This window comes from Rhinichthys klamathensis, unplaced genomic scaffold (genome assembly GCF_029890125.1).
Source record: "Rhinichthys klamathensis goyatoka isolate OS25496 unplaced genomic scaffold, OSU_Roscu_1.1 h1tg000507l_1, whole genome shotgun sequence".
Lineage (NCBI taxonomy): Eukaryota > Metazoa > Chordata > Actinopteri > Cypriniformes > Leuciscidae > Rhinichthys > Rhinichthys klamathensis.
Window position 1 is genome coordinate 48,176 of NW_026606988.1, and position 26,642 is coordinate 74,817.

At 39.2% G+C, this 26,642-nt stretch overlaps 1 protein-coding gene across 4 annotated transcripts in view; it reads left to right on the plus strand.

Moving 5' to 3' along the window:
* The first annotated feature begins 410 nt into the window (after positions 1 to 410).
* kcnh6a (potassium voltage-gated channel, subfamily H (eag-related), member 6a) overlaps positions 411 to 26,642 on the plus strand; it is a 63,743-nt gene continuing 37,511 nt past the window's right edge. For 2 of the 4 annotated variants that reach the window (XM_056238084.1, XM_056238085.1), the window contains exons 1-6: positions 413 to 1,014; positions 7,021 to 7,251; positions 16,330 to 16,482; positions 17,190 to 17,293; positions 17,374 to 17,617; positions 19,640 to 19,839. In XM_056238084.1, coding sequence (XP_056094059.1) covers positions 939 to 1,014; positions 7,021 to 7,251; positions 16,330 to 16,482; positions 17,190 to 17,293; positions 17,374 to 17,617; positions 19,640 to 19,839 — 1,008 coding nt within the window. In that variant the 5' untranslated portion in view covers positions 413 to 938. Of the gene's footprint in view, positions 1,015 to 7,020; positions 7,252 to 16,329; positions 16,483 to 17,189; positions 17,294 to 17,373; positions 17,618 to 19,639; positions 19,840 to 26,642 lie in introns of all 4 variants that reach the window. The other 2 variants (XM_056238088.1, XM_056238086.1) reach the window with 2 other exon arrangements.

Genomic DNA, 26,642 nt, shown 5'->3' on the forward strand with positions numbered 1-26,642 from the left:
TCTCTCTCTCTCAGTGGAGAGGAAAAAAAAGGAAAACGTGTAATTATTAATTTGTTTTTATGTGTATTTATTGTATTGGCAAGTCGATTGTAATAATAAAGGTGAACTTAATCCTTTCTCTCTCTCTCTCTCTCTCTCTCTCTCTCTCTCTCTCTCTCTCTCTATATATATATATATATATATATATATATATATATATATATATATAGGCTATATATGGAAGATATAAATTCACCAAAAAAAAATCAGTTATCAAGAAAAAAACACACAAACTTTATCACAAACATTTATGATCGTCTGCTAAATGCTAATACGACAGTAAGTAGCCTACTGCTATTGTGTTTAGTGGAAATGTTGTGCTCGTTGGTGGACTGCATCCCACTAGGACACACATAGATAAACGCACGCTCTCTGAGAGAGGGAGAAAGAGAGAGAGGAGCAGGAGCGCGCATCTGCCTTCTGTCAAAAGTGACAGCTGTGTCCACTGCCTCCCCTGTAAAGGCAACCTACCATTATTCCACAACGAGCTTCATCAGACTGGCTGCTTCTGAGGTCTCGTGCCTCAGGTCTGCTGTCTCGCGTTGTTCTTATATTTTTGTTTCAGAATATGTTTCAGTGAGCACATCCATGCGTTAGCACAGCACGCAGCGACATTTCATCTGACGGCGCGAGAGTTTCGAGTCCCAAAACTCGAAGCAAGACATTTGCTTTCATACAAACCGTTTTCTTTTATTTTGCATTTAGACTCGGCGATTTTTCACTTTCGCGAGGAACCCTTTAGCATTCACGTGTCCTTTTTGTTTATTGCTGGGGCTAAACACTTGTTTCTTGTACAATGTGTACAAGTTCTAGATTATCGTATTTTGTCTTGCTCGGTCGTCCTTGAAAGAGAGAGAGAACCAGAATAAGAGGGCTCTTGAATCTGTCCACGCGTGAAAATGCCTGTGCGCCGGGGACACGTCGCTCTTCAGAACACTTATCTGGACACCATCATCCGGAAATTTGACGGGCAAAGTAAGTTTAAAAACTTTTTATTTTCTTTCTTTGGGTAAGAAGATATTTTATAGCTCAGACGTGTGTTGTTGTAGTAGTCATCATAGCAATGTTATTTTTTTTGTTTAGCAATTGGGGTCGTACTCGCGAGAAACTGTCAGTCAGAGAGCGAGCGGCCATTGGAAGTGTGTAGGTCAGTCATTGGTATCAGTTTAAGATTTGATTTGCATGGCAGTTGATCATCAGGTGAGAGAGCAATTCAACAAAGCCAGCTTATTTTATCTACATTATGTAAATGCAGTGGAAAAACTAATCTAATGACTAACATGGAAAATTGCTAACAACCATCTGTCTCTTTATTTTTCCATTCTTCTCTGTATGTGCGCGCGTGTGTTTATTAATGTTGTGCACCTGCTTTATTCATTCAATCATGTTTCCTGATTTTGGACAAATGTGTCATTACACATAGCCTACTACGAAATGAAATTTGCATAATATCAGTTTTCATATCCCGTTAACAAATTCCAATGTGTAGGCTATTTCACCACATTTGTCCTATGCATGTTTGATCCTTTCACTCTCTGTTTCAAAGTCTAAAGGAGGAAGCATTTTTAACAGAAGGTTTACAAGTTTTAGTTTTATCTTTATGAAGAAGAGCCCTTTGAAATTTGAGATCCAAATCCTAACCTTAATCTCTATCCATGCCCTAATTACCCTAAATCTAGTCTTACCCATGATAATCCCATGGCCTAGCCGTAGGCCTATGCCTGCTCTTTAAGGCCCTTAATGAGGGTTCTTCCCCAGAAGTCAAAGTTTTTCTATTTTTATATAGGCCTACAGGTGAAAGTAAAGAGTTTCATAAACTCTACAAAAATTTTTTTTTTTACAAATGTATTTTATGTCACAAATACAACTCTGCCTGCTTGGCATTCATTTGTGAATAGTTTCCTGTGCATTTGTAGATCCCCAAATGCATTTTGTGGATTTTGAGACATTTCTAGTCAAGACCTGGGGCATGTTCAAGTTCAAAACGGTGCGCAACGTTTTGGTTTCCGGGTTGAACGTCATGTTTCCTGGAAACGGTGTGCAACAGGGTTTGAGATACGTTTTCTCTTGTTTGGTGGGTGTGTCGGAACTGCAGTCCAATCAGCAGCAACATGTATATAAAGCAAGCGGTATTAAAGTGAACTTGCACAATGTGTTCAAGGAGAGTAATTTACAAATGTGTTCGATGCAGCTGCAGCTCGGTATACGCAACAACTGAGGATATTAGAAGACATGTTTGTCGTAAGTTTTATTGTAAAAATATAGGATATCAACATAATGATGTAGTTGTTTATTTTTAGCTTCATTGCAAGTGTATGACATTTGGTATATAGAAATAAACAATGGTAATTACGTGCTTTTCCTAAAAATTAGAAAGAAAATACAGGGTATTAAAACAGTATGAACTACAAATAAAGTCAGAGGCTAAATAGATGTGTTTTAATCTGAATTAGGTAAAATATGTGCTTCCATTGCAGTTTCCACAAATCCCTTCACTCGAGATTGGGATGTTCTCTTGTGCTCTGGGCGGCAAGTGCAGTTATAACATCGGGCATATTTTGTAGTATTAACCACATATTTATACCGACTTCATCAGGCTCCGAAAATTCTTCACAAAGAACACAAAGAATGGCCTTCTCAGCTGCCATAGATGCAACTCTTGCGTCATCAGATCAGTGTGTTCAACGCATCACCGTTTCTGTTTAAAGGGACACTATGCAGCTTTTTTAGCTTAACTGAACAGCTTCAGAGTTATTGAAATGGTTATATAACTTCTTTCGGGTTGAATGGTGGGCGTCTCGACCCCCCCTGGTGCCTGTGAGCGAAAAAATCTCACTTGCAACTTCGGTGCGGCGGGCCGCGTCAGGAAGTATCGCGTGATATCAGCTCTCGCGATGTAACATATTCCTTTACGGCAACTGCACACATACACACAGGAACAAGGTATAGATGGATGGAGTTTGTCACACTATCGTCATGGCTGAGCCGGCATATAAGATGCAGAAAGCTAGGAAAGCATTGTCGGAGGAACAGAGAAAGAGGAAACGGCAGACTGACCGAGCGAGGAGTCGGACACGAGCATAGGCATAATTTGCGGGTGTGTTATGTCCCCATTGAAACTTCTCGCGGCACGGATGTAACGTTACCATTACAAACAAATAAAACATCTCCAGGTAACTCTAGTAGAGCATTCATTTCGTTCGTTTGTTAAATAAGAGGCGATCTGAAATGTGTTATTTTAGAAATCAAGTGACCAAAGTGCTCGTTGCCTCTGCGATCAGTGGTGCAGATAAGTGTTCTGTTGTGACGCGCGCCTGAATCCGTTGCGGGGACTGAGAGACTCTCTATATTTTGTTATTGTGAAATCACAAAACCTAATGCACAAAAAACATGTCCCTGCTTGAAATACAACCACTAATAAACAATCGGTTTTGATGAGGAAAATAAACTATACTACTAGCTAGTACCGATTAGAACCCAGAACCTCTAACACACTTGGCAAAAGTTCTGCCTCTGGACCATTAAAATTGTCGGATCTATGTATTTAATCACGTGAAAATTCTCACCACTAACAACATATATTATATCTCATTAAACGACAAATTAAACACAATGTACTATTGTATACTATGTAACAGGCATGTCACGCTCTGAGTGAGTGGTATTTACGACAGTAACGTTAAATTCAAGTACTCTACAGTAACTCTAGGGGTCGCTGTTTGACAAAAACGGGATTTCTGCATAATGCCCCTTTAAAAAACGTTGTGCAACGTTTTGTCGGGGCTGAACGTAGCCCTGGATACAAATCCAGGATAGTTAACTCCACCCACCGCCTACATAAGCCAATCAGAATCCATTGAGCTGAGTCACACTCCAACCAATCCTGATTTGTTTACAAATCAGGGCGGTCTTGGCCTGAAATATTTTTGTTCATTCATTCATCATTCATTGGCTCAAATCAGAAGTACAACGCCCATAAAATTGGTACAGTAAAAATGTTTAAAATTTGGATTTCATTAGACCATTAGACTGTGTATCAGGCCAAGGCATAGTATTATATTTTATATGCCTTTGAAAATGCCAGAGGAACAGCGCTTTACATCTCTGTTATGGGAACAACGCATAATGGAAGCGTCACGTTATTTAAGATAGAACAGAAAAGCATCAATAAGTAGCTGACTAATGAATGACTGGATTCAACCTCATGATGGATTTGATGATCTATAGAGCATTAAAAATTGTATTTTAAAAGTTAAAAGCATGTATTATGATTCCCTTTGTCTGTAGAGAAGATATAGGTGGGTTCTTTTTAAACGTGTGACAGGTTGTTGCATTCCAAAGAGATCATATCATGCATTTAAAAGTGACATTCCCAGCAGACAAGCGATATGCATTATATATCGGTTAAAACACTTAACCACACAAATAATATTTCATATGAATCAGACTTAATAGTTTTGATTGTAAAAGTTACTTGCAGCATCCAAAATAAAAGCTAAGATGTATCAGAATTGCAAGATTTTATTTGCATTAATATACACTCACAAAACCCCAGTACAGCTGCAGGGATGCTGAGGCTCGTACTTTTAAATCACTGATGGTCATTTGGGCTCATATTTGGTACATATGTCATATATATGCCACCACGATTGAGCTTTAAAAGGCATAATTAGCCGCCCAGACAGCAACCTAGTGTCAACCCAGATCCGGCCCACATCTGGGCCTTGTGGAATCCACGTGTACCAGATGTGGGCCGGATCTGGGCCGACACTATGTTGCTGCCTTGGCGTTGTGCCATGTCTTACATCATCTACCCCTGTCTACACTGGACACGTCAAAGTATGTAAAATAAGTCTCTGTTGTCCTCAGATTGTGTAAGTGAAGTTTTAGCTCAAAATACCTCACAGGGGCGGGGGTCCTTAAAAAACGATTTCTTTAAAAGCAAATATCTTCTTTTGCTTTGAACTTTGAGCGTTGTAACTTTGCAGATGTTGTTTATGCTCAAACAGCAACATCACACACTCACTAAAGTTAGAAAAGTGAAATCATAATCAACCACCCCTTTAAATAATATAATGGGTACTATTTGCTTTTGACGCGCTGACTCGACATCCGTTGTAGAGAGGATGGATGGTCCTGATGGAAATAAAAAGAAGCCTTAAACTCTAATAAGTTTTTGGAAGCAAGGTGTTTTAACCACACAAACAACACTTCATCTCAGTTTGAACGAAGCGCCCTTAGAATACAGTTCCTTTCAGGGGTGCAAAATGAAACTGTTCCTGCCCCGAGTGTAAAGCCAAACGTGATTGGTTGTAGTGAAAACATGCTACGATTGGTCAGCGCAATTTGGCTGTTATCTGATTGGTTTAAGTAGACGGTGGGTGGAGTCCACTTATTTGTGGATTTGTATTCACATCTTGACTCTAGAAGTGTTCTAGAAGGGATCTACAAATACACAGAAAGCATTTCACAAATACGTGCAGCCATCCACAAACGCACAGGAAATGATTCACAAATGCACAGGAAATGATTCACAGATGCACAGGAAATGATTCACAAATGAATGCCAGGCAGAGTTGTGTTTGTGACATAAAACACATAAAACACATTTGTAAATATTTTCCTCACTTTATTAATTTGTGAATTTTATACATTTTTGTGAAACTCTTTACATTTATTATTTATTTGGAATAATGCAACAATTATATCCCCATTCAGTAAGCAAATGTGTGTATTGCTAATACTTCATCTTTTAAGTATACAAGCATGTATATGTGTGCCTGCGCATGTAGATATTGTGAATGTGAGTAAGCCTGCAGCTCCTCTTTTCACTCACTATCAGTAAAGACTAAGTGTCATTTTGCGGCTGCTAGGCAACCATCTCAGTGCGTTGTGTTCTATTCCTGAAGTAAAAAGGCGATAATGAGTTTGATGCTGAGGGGCATTAAAGTTCCTGTCACCAAACACAATTAACATTCAGAGATGGAGAAACAACATTGAGTTTAAGCAGAGATAGAAGCAGGCAGTGTGTGTCCTTAGAGGCACAGGTAAAATCCCCTTGAATATATATATATAGAGAATTTTAATTTGCTAAAAGGAGCTAGGAATTATTTCCATTCAATCTTAACCGTCTTTAGATGAACTGTGTTGCTCTCCACCTGTTGAAGCTGATATGTGATTCAGCTCTTGCTGCAAAAATAGCACCTGTCAGCATATTTCCTGTTATCAAAGCAGCCATCGGAAATACAGAAAATGTTCTGTAGTATTATACAGGCTGAGGAAGGAGAAAGAGAAAAGAGAGACATAAAACAGACAAGACAATAATCACATCAAAAGCATCCCTACAATCAAAGTGTGGATATGTATTAGATTTTTTTTGATAATCTGAAACATTTTTTTTATGGATTTAAAAATTCAAAGTTAAAAATACATTATTTTTAGGTCACTAATAGTTGTAAAAATTAGAAGCATTTTCACTAATTATCTCAATTATCTCAAATTGAATCCAACTATTTGTATCCTGTATTGAGGAGGAGAAGAGCTAGTTAATACACTGAGAAGAAAACGTAACTCTCAGTAAGAAAGTCCGGTTACATAAAAGTTATCAGTTCTCATTTCTCTTGCAGTTGTTTTGTATGTTGCTTTCAAACATGTAGTTTAAATACATTGTTCACAACCCTCTTGATATAGATAAAATGTTTGTTTCTTAATGATGAGAAAATGTGAATTCATGATTTTTTCATGTCAGGTTGAGACAAGTTGTTTTAAATGTAAATCAATAGTAATAATAGTAATACTTTAGAATAATAAGAACAAGAAGTTGTCCATTGTGACTACTTACCCCATTGGCCTATAATGTGACAACATGTCCCACAAAAGTTCAGTGTGTGTTAAATGCACTTTTAGATGTCTTTTTGTCCCTGATAACAGTGGAAAGTTCATGTCAATTATTTTTTTCTTTCTTAACACTTATCTGACCAGATCGTAAGTTCCTGATTGCTAACGCCCAGGTGAAGAACTGTGGGATTATCTACTGCAATGAGGGCTTCTGTCAGATGTTTGGTTTCTCGCGGGCAGAGATCATGCAACAGTCCTGCACGTGTCAGTTCCTGGTGGGGCCGGGCACTATAAAGAGCGCCCTGGGACAGCTGGCACAGGCCCTGCTCGGGTCAGAAGAGCGCAAGGTGGAGATCCTGTTCTACTCTAAGGAAGGTATGCTGGGCTTAGCAAGGATTTCACTCACAATTTCCTTACATACCAAAATATGGCTTGTGTGAGAAAGTATTTTTGCATTGTGCTGATGTTGATGCACATCATTACTATCGCAACTAATGCAGATACACCAGATACTAGGCCCTCTGTCACTAGGCCCTCTTTTTAAATATTGTAATTAACTCCGTAATCTGTACACAAATTCATGCTCGCCTCAGTCCCCTTTAAAACACAAAGGAAAACAGCGGCAGGCTTCGGCTCCTCCCCGTCTTTTAGTCAGTGTTATTCAGCATGTTCTTCAATCGGCAGCAGGTGCAGCACCAATGTCAGAAGCAGATAGATTGTCATGACATCTGCATCTGTGCGTTCTTTGCCATAAATGCATTTTACATAAAGTGTAATTCACGTGCTGTTATTTTTTTTATAAATAGAAAACAAACAAACAAAAAAAGGATTTTAATAGTTAAACATATTGCCAATCTAGACAATTACTGCAGTTCTGTCGGCGACCACTTTAAATGCTTGAGCTCTTAAAGCAGGATAGATTCTGATTGGCTGTCAGTATTTTTATCATTCATCAGCTGGAAAAGAAATTTTTTCTGAAAGTGATTCCTGCGATAATCAAGCATAGGACCAGTTCTGGCAGGTCAAGTCAGTTAAGCTCGCATCAGCTTACTCTCAGCTGATCCATGTCTACTTATAAGAATATGACTTCTATCACAGCTCCTACTCTCACACAGTCAGGACTTAGCCTTCGGATACAGCATTCCTCTTCGAATCAGACTGTCATTTATCTTGATTACGTTGTTACAATAATTTATTGTTATTAATAGTGTTAATGATATCTTTAATACGGTTATGTTGGTTCTGCTTGTTCTGTTTGCCCTATAAGGGGATTATGGCTGTGCTCCCTGCCCTTATCCATGCTAGGGCGGGGAGTTCTTGCCCAGGACGGAACCATACAGCCAATCCAAACTGTGTGCTAATTGTCAATCATCTTTGACAGTAGTGGTCCTGACAGAATTTTTTCTCTGTGCCATTATCGTTATAGTTGTGGTGTGAATTCCTCTATTCTTCTATATTTAGAGTAATTTTTAGAACTATATATTTACTGTTATTGTTATAGTTATCGTCCTTTGGTGGACTTGCTTAATACAGAGACCAGCTGAGGGCCTGTTTGTCTAACAGAGCCACCAATCCCACAGACTCTGTGTTTATGTCTTTAGTCTCCTCAGACAGGAACAAATGAATGGAGTCATTGGCTCTCTGAATGTCGTTAAGCCAGTGTTTGTGCATGTGTGCATTCATTGTACCTCAGCTAGAAAGTAGACAGGTGTTCCTTCCGCCGGGAAGCAGGGCACTGATAACATTACCATGACAACAGGACTCCAGAGACTCACACCCTATCACAAAACTAATGCACTGAGCTCAGATGCACGCATAGGCTGACATGCACATGCTCACACATGCCGCCGCCCCTCTGTTCTTTTTATCCATCACATATTTTAGTGGATACAGCATCTCGATCTGTGTCACAGTTGAGCTGGAGACTGAACAGCACCTTTGTGTGTGTGTGTGTGTGTGTGTGTGTGTGAGGGCAGGGTCTATATTTAGAGTGGTTGATGGCCTGCTTTAGTCAAGAGCTGAGGGGGGTCTGGCTGACTTTAATCATGCTGTTCTTTCTCTGGTTTTTCTGTCCTCCTTGCCATCACTCCCTTCTCATTCCTGTGACTCTCTCTGTGCTCTGTGTTCTCATACCATTTTTCACTCTCTTTATTACTTTGCTGTGTCTGGGTTAAAAGGACAACTCATGATGCTTTGATTTCTCTGAAAGGCTCTATGAAAGCATCATAGCCAAAATATAAGTGACCTCTAAATGTTCTCAGTGCATCTGTGTGTTTGTCTGAGAGTTCTGGAGACCAGGGAGTTTCACCAATTAGAAATGATCCCCAGGGGTGAAATCACTTATACATGAACCGGATGTGGATGTTAAAGGACAGAATGGTGTCATCTGAATTAGCAGATTGTCTTTCATTTGAGATAAAACATCCACACAAGTTTTTCATCTACATTACTGTTTAAAAGTTAGGGGACAGTAATATATAAGTCTCTGATGCCCACCAAGGCTGTATTTATTTGACTGTAAAATAACTGTTTTCTATTTTAAGTCGTCACCTTTATTTATATAGAACTTTATACAAAACAGATTGTTTCAAAGCAGATTTACAGTGATAAACAGGAAAATAATGATTCAATGATGTAAACAGACTTCAATTCTGCCGTAAAGCAGCTCTAAAAAGGCAATAGTAAATGGTCATTATTATTCAGTTGAAATCAGTTCGGTGTTGATTCAGTTTTGTTCAATAACTGTGTAAAGTTGATCAATTATGAAACAAGTTCAATTCAGCTATAAAGCAACTCTGGAGAAAACATTGATGTCATCATCCAGCTCAGTGTCAGTGCAGTCACATCAATAATATTGCTGAATATTAAGTGTCCCCAACTAAGCAAGCCAGAGACGACAGTGGCAAGGAACCCGAACTCTGAGAAACAGAGAAAAAACCTTGGGAGAAACCAGGCTCAATCGAGAGACCAGTTATCCACTTGCCAAATGAACAAGCATGGTGTGATTATGATTCCAGGCTGCATCACAAGTCATGTTGTGAATTGATATCAGTCAGGATATTTCATCCGGCTCCTCCTATTTGAAGATGCTGGCATTCAGACAGAGGACTTGTCTGGTTCTTGTAGTCTTTGCTGAGGATCTGTGCTGATGGTCTTCATAGGCGGTCTTTCTCTTATTCTTGGTGTTGTGGTTTCTGAAGACATTCAGGTCATCTCTATGTGCAGGTCTACCATCTGAAAACAGACCAGATCCGGCTGACTAATGTAACTTCGGGATAAGGATAAAACAGGAAGAATAACATAAGCGTAGATGCCATTCTGGCAAGTACATCAGATGTTATGAGAAGTGTCCCTGGTCTCCTAATAATACTTTATAGCATTTGAATTATAGAAGTGTGATAGTGCGTTATGTGAATGCTAGGTTTAATCTAGATTTAAACTGACAGAGTGGGTCTGCCTCCCGAACAAGGCTAGGAAGTTATATACGGTTTTGATATTTGTAACAAATTAGCTCAAAGAGGAAAAATGTATAATTAATCATAACATATAATTAATTATGAATATTTGAATGTAAATCTGATTAGCTAGATGTAGCTAAATTCATATTACAATCAATTAATCAGTTCGTCCAGCGAACAATTTTGATTATTCATTAATTCTAAGAAATTAATATTTCACGGCCACATAAAAATAATTCTTTCTTAGAGCATGTAACAAGACCAGAAATCGTTAAATTGACTTTGCGGCAAGCAGTGAATCAGAACCAAATATGTATTGTGCACAAGTTTTATTAACTAAACTGTGGCAAGACAGCAGACCGAAGTGAGAGTGATAATCCAAACGCAATTTAATGACAAATATAATCCAAGGTCATATACCATACCAGGCAGAGGGTCAAGCACATGTAATCAGTCCGAACACAAATACAATCCACAAAGTGCAGACAGGAACAAGGACTCCAAGACTCAGGCAGGGATAAACTTGAAATGCTGACGGAGAATGTTAACCAAAAACAAACAAACAAGACTTCATACTGGATTAAGGCAAAAGGCATTTAAATAGACAGGGTAATGATATGATTAACAAGACACAGCTGAAACCAGTAAACTAATAATGAGCAGTGGGTTCTGGGAAATGGTGTCCGGGATTAACGGAGTCTATGGTTAAAACATACATGGATAAAATGGTAAGTGACCATCATGGTCGAGGAAGTTGCAGATGGCTTGATGTGTTGGGCCTGCTGGGCCGGCGACCGCATGGTTGCACCACACACACACAGCGACCAACAGAAATAGGAAGAGGGGGAGGAACTTCTATAAAGCCTGGGAAAAGTCACACCTCTCAGGGTTGGCTTGACCAATGAGAAAGGTGGATTTTACAGCATTTATGACCCTTATGGAGCATGGTTAGAACGGGTCTGGCAGTTTGTGCCCATTTTTACTCTGATTAATATAACAAACACTGCATTCTATGAGGAGGTGATGTCCACTAAAGTGTGAGTCGTTAAATGAGCATTAATTGGATAGAAGACACGATATAGGTGTTATGAGGGGGAAGGTGAACCCAGGCACAGACAGCAGATGCAATGAACACAGTATTTATTGATACAAAAACAGGAAAAACAAAGCCCACGAGGGGGCAAAACAAGACTGGACTATGTAGACTAACAAGACTGAGACAGATAACTATAGGGACACAAATAACCTTTACAGGCAATAGCGCAACAGGACTAAAACTCTTGACAAGATACTCACAGACTCTGACAAAGGTTTGACAAGGATTAACACTCAGGTAACAATCACAATGAACCGACAAAAGACAGCAGATACAAGAGGATTAAATAGGGAACACTAATGACGAGGACAGGTGAAACTGACTAGACAATAATCACAAGACGAGGATAACAAGGGGGCGGGGTAACGAGACGAGACAACACAAGCACATGGTCCAAATAACAGACCATGCGCTTGTACATAAAACATGGGTCTGCCATGATCCTGCCACAAGACCAGTGAAATCAAAGACAAGATGGCAGAATCATGACAGAACCCCCACCTTAAGGAGCGGCTTCCAGACGCTCCTCAAGGGGAAACTAAACACAAGACAGACTGTGACATAGATAAACACCAACAAAACATGGAAAACACTAACAATGGCAAACAGGAATAAACAATAACGGGGTTCGGGTGAAAGATCAAAAACAACATACAAGGCAAAGGAGGTGGAGGAAACACAGAGTTCATGGGGGGAGGTCCAGGGTGGAAGGGAGGACTGGGGGTCTTGGGTCCACGGGAGGAGGGCTGAGGACGAGAACTCCGGGCAGGCTTGGACGGGGACACATGAGTAGAGGTCTTGGGAGAAACAGTCCGGGGTTTAATGGTGACAGGGGAAACAGTCCGGGGACAAGTGGAGACAGGAACGAACGGTGAAACAGTCCGGGGACTAGTGGAGACAGGGACAAACGGGGAAACAGTCCGGGGGCTGGTGGAGACAGGGACGAACGGGGAAACAGACCGGGAATTAGCAGCAGCAGATTCAGACGAGGACACAGGGGATGCGGAACCGGGACTCCTGACGTGAGACATAGCAGGCAAAGGGGCAGGACAGGGTGCAGCAATAACAGCGGCAGGCTCGGGTGCAGCGCTCACAGGGACAGGATCAGGTGCAGCGCTCACAGAGACAGGCTTGGGAGCTGAGGACAAGGCAGGACAGACAGGGGGTTCAAGAATAGCGACGAGACGGGTAATTGGAAAGGGTCTTGGCCGCAATGACGGGCATCTCCTGATGAGCTGAAACTGCTCGCAGAACCTCCTTAGCGGCTAGATCGGCCGCAACTCTCTCAGCGGGCTCTGGGACGGCGCTTGCTGAGGCGGGCTCTGGGACGGCGCTTGCTGAAGCGGCCTCTAGGGCGGCGCTTGCTGGAGCGGGCTCATGGACGGCGCTTGCTGGAGCGGGCTCATGGACGGCGCTTGCTGGAGCGGGCTCATGGACGGCGCTTGCTGGAGCGGGCTCATGGACGGCGCTTGCTGGAGCGGGCTCATGGACGGCGCTTGCTGGAGCGGGCTCATGGACGGCGCTTGCTGGAGCGGGCTCATGGGAAGACAGAGACGGAGGACAAGAGGGTCCCTTCCTCCTCCTCTTCCTTCTGGGACGCGGAGCTGATGTCACAGCTGGACTGGTGATCGGCAGAAGAAGCGCAGCAGGGTCCATGACTGGAAGTGAGAGGGCTGTCTCAGGCAGGGAAGACTCCGTCGCTGAAGACTCCGAAGCAGACTCCCAGGAAATCCGTCTCCCTCGTTTTCCACGGAGACTTGCGGGTGTGGATGAAACCTCGGGAGAAGAAACGGAGAGAGCCTGATCCCCTTGAGAGATGACGGCCAAAACACGACCCACCGGGATCTCTGGCAAACAGGCAGAGGGTGGAGAACTCGAGGAAGAAGCTTGTGGCTCCTCCCGGGAGAAATGATCCCAAAGTTTGGCATAATCTCTCAGGATCCGCTCACCCTGGGGCAGGACTGGAAGGTTGACCCCCTTTCTGTCGGTGGGAGCCGACAACCAGCATTGTTCACGGAACTCCAACTGTCGCTGGAGTTGAGAGGACATACTGCTTGCTGGGTTCTTCTTTGGTCGATTCATTCTGTTATGAGGGGGAAGGTGAACCCAGGCGCAGACAGCAGATGCAATGAACACAGGATTTATTGATACAAAAACAGGAAAAACAAAGCCCACGAGGGGGCAAAACAAGACTGGACTATGTAGACTAACAAGACTGAGACAGATAACTATAGGGACACAAATAACCTTTACAGGCAATAGCGCAACAGGACTAAAACTCTTGACAAGATACTCACAGACTCTGACCAAGGATTAACACTCAGGTAACAATCACAATGAACCGACAAAAGACAGCAGATACAAGAGGATTAAATAGGGAACACTAATGACGAGGACAGGTGAAACTGACTAGACAATAATCACAAGACGAGGATAACAAGGGGGCGGGGTGACGAGACGAGACAACACAAGCACATGGTCCAAATAACAGACCATGCGCTTGTACATAAAACATGGGTCTGCCATGATCCTGCCACAAGACCAGTGAAATCAAAGACAAGATGGCAGAATCATGACAATAGGTGGGGTTACATTAACTAGTAGTTCTATCATAAAGCATGCATGAAATAAATACAAATGCAAGAGACACTATACAAGACATAATAATAATAATCATACACACAATGTCCTGGGATGCATGTTCATTTATAGAACAGTTTGTCTATAAATTAATGCAGAAGTGTCTGCTTGATGTGTCTGTCCTTTCCTATTAGAGCAAGGGGCTGCATTCTTTCAGGTCATAAAACCATGGCAACCAGAGGCCTGACTCTCTTACTTTGGGGGTTTGACGTATACACCTTGGCTCCTTGTTTTGTGGTTGGTGAGTGGTTTAAAAGATTATTTGTTAAATATAACAAATACTTGTTACTGATTTGTGTAAGTCGTTACATATTCTAGGATCGCAATGAGCGTGAAGGACTATAATGCGTTATATGCTCGCTCAAGTACTGAGGAGCTAAACCATTCAGGGCTTTATAAGTAATCAGCAAGATTTTAAAAAATGTTTAATAGGGAGCCAATGCAGTGTTGACAGAACCGGGCTATTATGGTCATACTTCCTGGTTCTAGTAAGAACTTTAGCTGCTGTGTTTTGGACCAGCTGGAATTCAGGGCGACCTTGAGGTCATGAATGCATGAATTAACTTTTCTGCATTTGACATTGAGAGCATATGTTGTCATTTGGATATATTTTTAAGATGTAAGAATGCGGTTTCACAGATACTAGAAATGTAGCTTTCAAATGAAAGATCGGTATCAAAGAGCACACAGGTTCCTAACTGATGACGACAACTTGACAGAGCAGCCATCAAGTGTTAGACAGTATTCTAGGCTATTACATGCAGAGGTTTTTGGTCCAATAATTAAAGCCTCTGTTTTTTCAGAATTAAGTAGTAGGCAATTACTAGTCATCTGATTTTTTTATATCAGCTATGCATTCCGTTAATTTTGTGTATTTGTATGTTTCATCAGGGCGTGAAGAAATATAGAGCTGAGTATCATCAGCGTAACAGTGAAAACTAATGCCATGCTTCGTAATGAAATCTCCCAAGGGTATCTCCCAAAAATTGCAGTTTTCCCTGCTCGCTTCTCGGCGACTGCATGGCGCTCAACATAAGTTTGGTATCGTTGTAAAGTGCAGCATTCCAACTTTGTGTATATTCATAGCAAATTCTCGATGGCATGAGTCTGTACCAATGAAATCGGATTTTCAATCCCATGCTGATGTAAACAAAACCAGCTTGTTGCTAACCAGTCGCAATAAGCTTTGCAATTAGTTATTTATTGTTATTATTGATATTTTGTTGCATAATTTTGCTACATGGATTGCTACATGGGTAGCCCTTAACCAGTGGCACAAACTGACTGCTAAGCTGAAAAATCAGTTAGGTAACTATGTTAAATATTCGTTATATAAATATTTTCAATAAGGTTGAACATATAGATATAGGTTTTGACTTGTGTGTGCCAAATTTGGTGTTATTACCAGGGATTTTAAGGTATGGTTGCTAGGTGATTTTGTTTTAGAACTTCAGAAATTTGTAACTAGATCTTTCTCAAAATTTACTTTGTTGACTTCAAACAGGTGCAGCTCATTAATTCCTTGTCCGATTCCAACAAATCGTACATCATTATGAAGGTTTTTTTAATGGAGTATGTGAAAATAACAAGAACTCATTTTGAAAATTTGCTCATTCTGACTAATTTTGCCAGCACAGGTCACATTCGTCACAAACTAGTTTTAGAGTTGTTAGCTTATGCTTATTCCCTTTTTAATTTTATTTGCTGTTTTGAATTAAAATACTTCCTGTATGTTTATTACATTGAATTGAAATGTTTAAAAAGAAATGAGGAGGAGATGGGGGATGGCATAAATTGTACATATTTTATTTCATTTCATTTCTATTAATGCTGCCTGTGGTGGGATAATAACAGCACTCTCTAAACTTGAAATAAATGTTCACAGTTTAGGGATGAGTAGATTTATAAACCATTTTAATTCATAGTCAGACATAGTGAAAAAATTACACAGACACTGAAAGAATGTGTTACAGCACTCCACGGTCTCCCCCCTTTTTTTTCTTTTTCTTAGATTTATGTTTACTCAAAGTCAGACCCCCTGAACGGCAGCACCTGTGTGTGGGTGTCTTATTGTGTGTTTGTGTAAGTGTGAGTGTGTTTAGACTACTCACAGCCCTCACACTGGTATTCATAGCAGCTCTTCATGAAAACTAAACAAATTTTCTGCTGTATTTTGTACTCAAACATCTCTGCTAGCTGACATCCCTGTTAACTACATGAATTCTCTTTCTCTCCTGTCTCTCTCTCTCTGCCTTTCAGGGGCGTGTAGGCCATGTTTAGTTGATGTCGTTCCAGTAAAGAATGAGGAAGGAGTCGTAATCATGTTCATCCTAAACTTCCAGGAGTTTTTAGACCCATCTATGAAAAAAGGTGGCATTAAACAGCGGATGGCACACAGCTGGCTACAGGCAGGTGCGTGTCCCCCCTTTCTCTGTGTGTACTGAGATTCTGGCCCTTTCTGTAACAGCCTTATAAGGAAAACACACTGCTGACTGCTGTGCTTGGTGTGAGGTTGGTGTGTAGGTGTAGCCCTAGGCATTGTTGCATTTCACTTTTATATTAGACACTATGATATATTTAGTTGACATAAGTTAAATTGATTTAAGTTAAAATAAGTAACATTTTTATCATTATATTTAATTATATTATATGTTGACAAATAAAATCAAAATAATTGTATATTATTATTTTAAATATTTGTATTATTGTTATCATTAATGAAACAAATATTTAAAGTTATAGTTTATAATGTATAATGTTTTTAAACATTATTATTATTATTATTATATTATATTTAGTTATCTAACAAATTTCCTCAGTTCCATGCCTTAGTAATCTAGTATATAAAAATCACAATAAATCTCTTTAATTTCTTAATATCTAGTTTCTCCTAGACAGCAATGTATTTAAATGAGAGAAAATGGGTTCTTCTCCTGCTTCACAGGTTTTAAAAGAGATCTCATTATTATCACACACTGTGCCCGTCAGACGTTACTAAAAGGACATACCAGACTTCAGAACCAGAAAGACTAGAACTCGTTTCTCACCAGTCATGTCCTCTGAGCTTTGAGCAAAAATATCTTCCTCTTTGATTATTTAAACTTGTGTTTCTGTATCAGGTCAGAGACGCAAGATGAGACTTAGAATGCCCTCTCTCCGTGTCAAACGGCAGCCGTCCCTCCCTCAGGACCACTTTGAAGGAGTGGTGGTGGACTACCTACAGGTACATCCGTGCATATACAATACATAAGTTCATATTCTCACAGACATGTGATCTACAGCTCCCCTCCATGTGTCCTGCAGCCCTCTCATGAGGAGGTGGCCCTGAAAGACCTCCAGATGTCTCCAGACAGCTGCTTAAAATCAGAGACCCAGGCCTTGATTCAGCAGACCTCATGTTCCCTCTCATCCCCACTCTCACGGCCCTCAGACTGGCTAGAGCCTGGCGGACCCCCTCTCAAACACAGCCACTCCAGAGAGAGCGTATGCAGCCTGCGTCGGGCATCCTCACTGCATGACATCGAGGGCATGAGGGACCAGTGGAGCGGTATGAGTGTTTGTGTTCGCAATCATCTAGTTCTTAGTACTGTCAGAAACATTACTGTGTGCGAAATTGTATTATTTCTACCTCATCAGACAGTATGAAGGTAGAAAGACATCAAGACAAGAATCCACATAACATCCCGTCTCTGTGTGGTTTTCCGGTTGATTGAACAAATTAAGATAACATCTCAGATCACAGTTATTAATGTTGTGCTTACCAAGTAATAGTCTTTATTATATATTCTCATGGATGTCTCTAAAACTCACTCACTTGTACTAAAAACAACCAAGGAGAACCCAGTTTCATTTGATAAACATTTAGTGCAAACAAAGCCATAATTCACAAAAAATAGAATTGTGAAAAAAAAAATCCATCAAAAGGAACAAAAACAGAATCCAACAGAATTTCTCTTTGTTTGTCCACTAGCAAAAGGATGATGCTATGATAAAAACAAAAAGCACATTTTCTCTAATAGAAATCTATTATAAAGTAAGGGCTTAACATAAAATATAGTTTGATTCTTTTTTTTTTGGCAGAAGATGTTTATTACAAGTAAAGTCTTGGAATGTTTAGGGCATTAATCAACTTTTTTATACAATATTGTCAAAAAGTTTTGTTTACGACTTTTTTTTTTAAAGATTTTTTATTTTATTTAAGAAATAAAAGTCACTGATAGATATGTCATAGATATGTCAGTCAGTCAGTCAGTCAGTCAGTCAGTCAGTCATATTTATTTATAGAGCACATTTAAAAACAACAGCTGTTGGCCAAAGTGCTGTACAAAGTGTAAACAAGTATCCATAAAACATAAAACCACAAATAAACAATGCACAAAACAATGCAATGTTAGATATAAACTTGCAATTAATTTGAAGATATTAACTTAAGAGTAAAACTAAAGTCGTAATTGTGAGACGTAAAGTGAGAAAGACCTTTTTTGTTTCCTCAGTGATGGAAACCAGCTTCCATAATAAACTTTCCGATAGGGTGCAAAATATTTGGTCTTCCAAAGCCACTGTGTCAGTATGTTTACCAACCTGAAACTGTTTCCTATAACAGGCTTTTACAGTGGAGAAAACGGCAAAGTTGTAAACAGTATTGTCTTTATCCTTGGACGGCAGTTTCACTGGCTTTAAATAGTGTTTATGACAAAAGAAGTGTGAGAGAAGTTTGGTACTTTCTGGTTCTTTTTTTTTGTTCTTTCAGACATTGACTTACTGGGCAGTGCTACTTCCTTTTTAAATCATATGTCATATGTCAGACATGAGCGGGGACCCCCAGCCGGGACTGAGTGGAACAGATGCTTGTCAGTCAGCTTATTGCTGCATGCGCCCTTGTTTGATCAGCTCTTTCGTCTCTTAGCTGTGATTAAACTCTTCCATTAGCATTAAACAGGTGAACCATTGACAGAGTACAGGATATGCTTTTGATGGAAATTGAGCATTATATTTGAATGTATTCGTGACTACATAATAAGTCTGATCACAACCAATTAGCTTAAAATAGAAGTAGCTTTTGATAAAAATGAGCTAGAATGGTTTTCTAATGGACTTTATGGAACAACTCCAAAAAGCAGCACAAAGCATAATGAGCATAACAAAGCGGCCCATTCGAATATGTTAAATTGTATCATTTAAGTCTCTGGAAGTCCAGAATAAGACTTGTTGGTTCCCTGCTGAGATGGGCACATGTGGCGGCCTGACAGACCTATTTCTGTAACTGTAGTCCTAATCAATGCTTTTGTGCGACTGTGATTACTGTGATTGTGTGTGTGCGAGCTCTAAAGAGTTTATTCTGTCTCTGTATAGGTGTCCAAATGACTCATAGGTTTATAATAACACATTTTCATTATTGCATACTCAAACAGTGACATAACCTGCAATGCAATTGGCAGATGCATACAGGATGGTGGGCAAGTCACGTGGCATGACATTGTTTTAATCAAAAACCCTGTGATGTTTTTTTTTGTTTTGTTTTTTTATTACTGTGATGAAAACTGATCAGAGGGTGATATTTCTTTCTCAGATCTGAAGCCCACTAACTTAAACTCCACCTCAGACTCAGATTTGATGCGGCACCGGGCCATTGGCCGCATCCCTCAGGTGACGATATCTTTCGGCTCGGACCTCAGACCACCTTCCCCCACAGAGATCGAGATCATAGCACCCAGCAAGATTAAAGACCGCACACAGAACGTCTCAGAAAAGGTCACTCAAGTCACGCAGGTAATATGAAAAAGTACTTGACAGCACAGCAACGTATTTCATACACATTTTCATGCAAATGTACTGTATTGTCGGATTCAGTCATTTGCTCCTTTTGTTTCTGTTTCCTTAGTGAGGCCTATTGATTTTGCCATTTTATTTATTTATACCCTATGATTTATTTATGGTACTGTTGCTATACACATGTTGTAATAAAAAAAAATATATATATATACCTATAGATTATATACCAATAATCAAATTAATTGCAGTTATCCTATGTTATAATATATGAGACATACACCACTGTTCTAATTTTGGCAGTCAGTAAGATTTTAGACTGTTTTTGAAAGTCTCTTATGCTCTTTTGGCTGAATTAATTTGATCAGCAATAGAGTAAAACATGCAGTAATATTGTGAAATTTTATTACAATTTAGAGTAACATTTGTCTACTTGAATATGTTTTAAATGTAGGGGAGCGCGGGGCACAACCTAACGCGGGGTTAAATGTAACACGGACCTTTTACATAGTTAGTCAGGATCAAGCAGGTTGTGTTTACGCCCTTTTTCTCTCGCTGCCAGAAGACGGTCTCCCGCGAATTTGTGAAAATTACTCCCGCGAAAAGTTTTGATAATATTTCGTGAAGATACTGGACAAAGAGTGTTTTGACGCCATGCAAGTAAATTTTTTCATCATAGGTTTTTTTCGGTTTCTGAGTTGGGTGTGTATGTTTTCAAATCTAACTTTATATTGCCTTAATCACTGTCTTGTTTGCTAAAACATAGCACCGTTTTGAAACATGTCAGCAACTCCTAGCAACTGTTAGCTAGGCTTAAAATATGCTTTACACAGCGGGGTTAGTTGTAGCACAGTGTTACAACTAAGCCGCCAAGTGTACAATGATAATCAAATGAAAACAGGGAGCCACACAACTTTTCAGGTCAAAACTGTGCTGCCCTTTTCTATTTCTCTATCCATGATATTGATCCATAATAGAAGGATGATTGGATGAGGGATGGATGTATGGATATCTATCTATACAGATGCACAAACAATATCAAACTATACAAATAAAATAGTACTGAATTATGTGTGTTACACACAAGTGTTACAACTAACCCCTCTCTCTGTCTGTTACAATTAACCCCGCATATGGGGTAAATTGTAACATTTGCACTTCTGTCACTTTTAGTGCAACAGTACGAAAATGGTAGGTCCTAGAAAAAAACTTTTAAGTGTTCATTTGTAGCAGAGATGTGTATGTTGCTTGTGTAAAAAAAAGTTGAATCTAACTTAATAATTTTTTTAATAATTGAGCCAAAACCAAAATGCGTTAGGTTGTGCCCCGCTCTCCCCTACTCCTGTTTTAGCAAAGCTGAATTTTCAGCATCATTACACCAGTCTTCAGTGTCACATGATCCTTATTCACAAATCATTCTAATATGTTGATTTGCTGCTCTAGAAGCATTACTTGAAATATTGAATACAGTTGTTCTTAATATTTTTGTATAAACCTGATCCTTTTTTTCAGGATTCTTTGATAAATAGAATGTAAAAAAGAACAGAATTTGTTTGAAATAGGAATATTTTGTAACAATGTAAAATTCTTTACAATCTCTTTTGGTAAATGTAATGCATCCCTGAGGAATAAAATAATACATACATGCATAAAAAAATAAATAATAATAATTAACTGAACCCAAACATTTGAATGATAGTTAATGAGTAAAAATGTGTATACATAAATGTATTAAATATAAGCATCTAGATCTCTCAATCTATTTTGCAATCAGAATTATACTAGAGTTCATTGAATTAAACTTCAAATAATTTAATGTAACAGCAATGTAACATGTTAGTGACTAAATTGAATGAAGTCATTTTATACTAGAAAAGGAAAGTCTGTCAAGACAAACCGATGAAAGCTTGACAAAACCTTATCTGAAGGTTAAAACAGTCTTCACATTTGATGGTTTTATGGGCCTTACAGATTTATTAATTTAGTACATTACATTAACTTTGTCATTCCATTTAAAGTTCCATTAAAATTCCATTTAAAAAGATGGAACACCAAAACTGCAAAAGTTGCACTAGTTGACATCGCAAAAGCTTTCACTCATCCTCATCAGCCAATGAAAAGTTTGATGACATCATCTACATGATTTACTATTTTGTAACATCTCCACACAAGCAGTTAGTGACCTATTTACAGGGGACCACTGAGTCCTGTGCTGATGTGGGAAGTGCTTATTGGGCTGTTGTGTAGGGAACGGACACACATTGACACACTTTTCCTACCCCCGTGTATATGTGTGATTATTGCTGTGTACTGGGTTTACTGGAATGCATGCTCGTGTGTTCAAGTTACTGTACATTATGTTTCACATAATGACTGCAAAGATTGTGCGGGCTCCTCGTGCCATGGTTTATATAAAAACTTGAAAGATTGTCTTCAAAGCTTAGAGATAAAGAGTGTGAAGTACTAAAAAGAGGGGTGCAGTACAGCAGAGAATGTAGAAGAATCAAAGAAAGACAGTGAAAATGACAGAGAGAAAGAGATTGTATTGGTGACGTCTCTCTCCATGGACACACGTGGGAGACCAGCGTCCTACCAGTGGAAAAATCAATCATGGTGACAAATCTACTGCCAGCTTGCACATTCCAATCATAAAGCCTGTGCGTGTGTGTGTCTGTATTAGTTTTTAAAGCAGCATATGACACATTCCAACAGGTGAACTGAACGTTGTTCTCCATTCTTCCTAACTATCTATTTTCCTTCTTTAATAATAGTTATTATTATGTTTCATTAAGCCTCCTCATAACTATCTTGATATATTTGAGTAAGTTCACAGACTATTATTTAAAGGGATGGTTCTATAAAAATGGACAATTCTGCCTTCATTTACTCACCCTCATGTCATTCCAAACTACTTTTTTCTTCAGTGGAACATATTTTGAAGAATGTTCTTGACCGAACAGTTTTTGTGACTATTGGCTTCCATTGTATGGGCAAAGAAAAAAAACAACAGATATTTGAAAATATTAAGAGCATTTTAATTTGCGTGAGCATGACCCGTGTGTGGATGGCTGTGTATGTGTGTGTGTGTGTGTGTGTGCGCATGTGGTTGCTTTCTGCGACCTTGGCTTGTAGGGCTAATGGAAGTAGAGGGCAGTGACAGCAGGGGCCAAAGATACACTGACTGTCTGTTTCTCTACTCGCACACACATCTGTCAAAAGTGTGCATGCTAACACACTCTCTTTCTCTGGCCCTCCTACCTACCATTCTCTCTTTCTATCTCTTTCTGTTCACTCTTTTTCTCTTTTCTTCTAATATTCACACTTTCATTGTTTGTATGTTTAGCTCATTTCTATCCCCTACCCCTAAACCTAACCCTGACATGAACCCTTTTTGAATTTTGGCCTTCTTTTAATTCATTATTTAGCATGTTCACTAAGACACTCTGAAGATGCCAATGTAAATAACTAGTGTGAAGCTTTTCTATGACCCATTAAGCATTAGCTTGATATTATGGTATTAAGGCATATGTGCAGTCTGTGTTTGCATTACGTCCTGAGGTAGAACAGGCAATTCCTGGCTTGATAATTGGACTTCGATTTGACACTGAGCAAGAAGGGAAATGATCATCTGCATTGATCTTTGTTGCTATTGATTTGTCTATATAACATGACGTACCTAGTTATGTGACCAGCTGTACTGTTTTTAGTAGACTGGTCCGCATGTGAGGAGCATTAACCTTTGAATGAAATATGATCATGAATTTTTTAGGTACGTGGGGTCCTACAATCACAGAAAAAACCTAGAAATATTAGAGAGGTCATGCAAGTTCTGTAGTCAGTTGGTGCCATTTGGCAGATCTGACATATGGCACAGATGCGCTTTGGGCGACCCAAGTCCTGGCTTAACCCTTAAACAGGCAAGAGTGGAAAATGCTAAGCAAAAAATAATTTCAGTTCATTTTTATATCATCTGGACTTAAATAAAACATATCCAAAAAAAATTGATTTTGGATTTTATGAGTTGTGTCTCCTGAGATACGTTGCCTGATTAGGGTATAAAGAAAGGACCAAGTCATTAATCTGTTAACTGTTACTGCCACTGTATGTTTAAAACAATTATATCCCATGCTTCACCTGATCTAATGTTGACTAATTATGTATCATTCGAAAGCTTACGAACTCAAGATTCAGCCTGTGAAACCCGTTTTGAAATTGGACGTTGTGTTACCATAGAAACGGTACTCTAAATTCTTTTAATGGGCTCCTCCCCTTTTGGGCATCGTCATGTTTAATAATGTATGATCAAAACCTATTCTAATCTTGACAAAACTCATATTGTCAGAAAGGTCTGAGTCTCAAGGTTCCATATTTTGTGACAGAAGTGATATTTCGACAGAATTTTATTAATTTGTTATGGCAGAATGCATACAATTAAATTCAATGGAATGTAAGTCACCTGGTGGCTAATTTGAAGTTTATCAACTTCAAATTTGGAACACAACTTGGTTAGAAATATTTTTTTTGTTTTTATAGTAATTTTATAGTAAAAAATATTTTGTAAAATACATATTTTATAAAAAAGAATAAATATTAAGTACAGTATATTTGATTTAATGTAAGATTTAAACTTCCTTAACTTTTTCATACTTTCATTTTTTAAAGTGCTTTCACTTCAGCAATAATCTGCTGACTGTTTTCTTTAAAAACCTATAGTCCTATAGTAACCTATTATATTCCAAAGCATTCTTGAATTACAATCATTTAAGTTTGAATAGTGCATTTTAAATAGAACTAGTTTAATCCCTTTTGTATACCCTAAACAGGCAACGTGTCTCAGGAGACACATAAATTTCAAAACGTGCTAAATAACAATATGAACAACATATTACTTCATTTTATCCTTCAGCACCTTAAGACAATGTTCACAATTAATGTTAGCAGTATTCTTTTTTCTTTTTCTTTTTCAGAAGAAAAGTTTAATATATATTTACTTATCTCAAAATCTGGCAACACTGGCAGCCATGTTGGATTTAGGTCAGGCTGACTAATTGATCACAAAAAATTTGAAGCAAATCATGTGACCAGCATACTCAAGACAGACCAGGCTGTCATAATTGATAACAGAATTTGATGAAAAAATCTTTCTTATGGCCCAAAAAAGACAATAAAAACTATGTATCTCGTAAGACACGTTGCCTGTTTTAGGGTTAAGGTCCTTTCTCGGACCTTAACCCTCGGACCTTAACCCTAAGATTATTTTTCTATTTTTAAATATTTTTTTAAAATGTAATTTATTTCTGTGATGTCAAAGCTGAATTTCAGCATCATTACTCCAGTCTTTAGTGTCAAATGATCCTTCAAAAATCATTGCAAAATGCTGATTTGGTGTTTAAGAAACATTTCTTATTATTATCAATGTTGAAAACAGTTGTGCTGCTTAATATTGTTGTGGAAACCGTGAAACTTTTTTTTAGGATTCTTTGATGAATAGAAAGTTCAAAAGAAGAGCATTTATTTGAAATAGAAAACTTTTTTACTGTAGCTTTTGATCAATTTAATGCTTCCTTGCTGAAGAAAAGTGTTCATTTCTTAAAAAAAAAAAAAAAAAGTCTTACTGACCCCAAACTTTTAAATGCTAGTGTATACAAAAATCATCTAGGTTACGACTGTAACCTCTGTTCCCTGAGAACAGGGAACAAGACACTGCGTTGATGACGCTTTGGGGAACGCCTCAGGCGGTACAGGTGTCTGAAATCACAATCAAATCACGGCAATCACATTGACAGCCCGTGAATCATTATCATGAATGATTAATGTGCAACCTGGAAGTATATAAGGGCGCCTTGCAAACATGACAAATCACCTTATCGTCTGAAGGGACTGTTCGGCAGGCAGGACCCGATGGCGAAAGACGCAGTGTCTCGTTCCCTGAACAGAGGTTACAGTCATAACCTAGACGTTCCCTTTCGAAAGGGAACTCTCACTGTGTCGATGACGCTTTGGGGTACGATATACCAACGCCACCATGCTAAGGGGAGTGCATGCCCATTGGCAGTGACAACTGTCAGAAACAGCAAATTGAAATGAAATGCCAGAACCACTCACCCTCAGGTCACACTGGGCTGTCATCATTCCCTACAGTCATAGCCCAAGCTATACGTTCCACAGGAAAACCTCCATAAACATTGTTTAATGAAAGGCTTACCTGGGCCTGCTCAAGGGCCTAGGACCACAGCTTCAAATTAGAAGGGGTCCCTTCTAGGGAATGTGGCTAGGGAACCCGAAGGAACCCCAGCCAGTCACCATTCAGGGGAACGTACTCACCCGAAATGCCACCAGGAAGGCCTGACCTGGTGTCACTTACATTGGACACTTCAGTCTGGCCACTTCCTGTCTGTCCTGAGACAGAGCCTCTGGACACTTGCCTTTAGGTAAGGCATCCAACCCGAGGGACTGCAAAGCTGGCAGTGAACCACTCAGCCCGGATCTCAGAGACGGGGTATCCCGGAGAGCATGACTCAGCATAGTGCTTACAACCCTTGCAAACTATATTGCTATACTGAGATGAGTAAAAATCGACTGAAATATGTTGAAATAAAATGTCTTTGTATAAGCAACGTATTAAACTGCAAATCAAAATGTATATGACCTAATATATCATAAAAACAACACGATTTCATGAAAGTGCGTATCTATAGCATGAATTTAATTTCTCGTACCATTTATACGCCAAAAATAGTTTTTGCATGCAAATGATACGCACTGTAAACCCTTTACGATCCTCCGAGGAGGGTCGTAAAGCA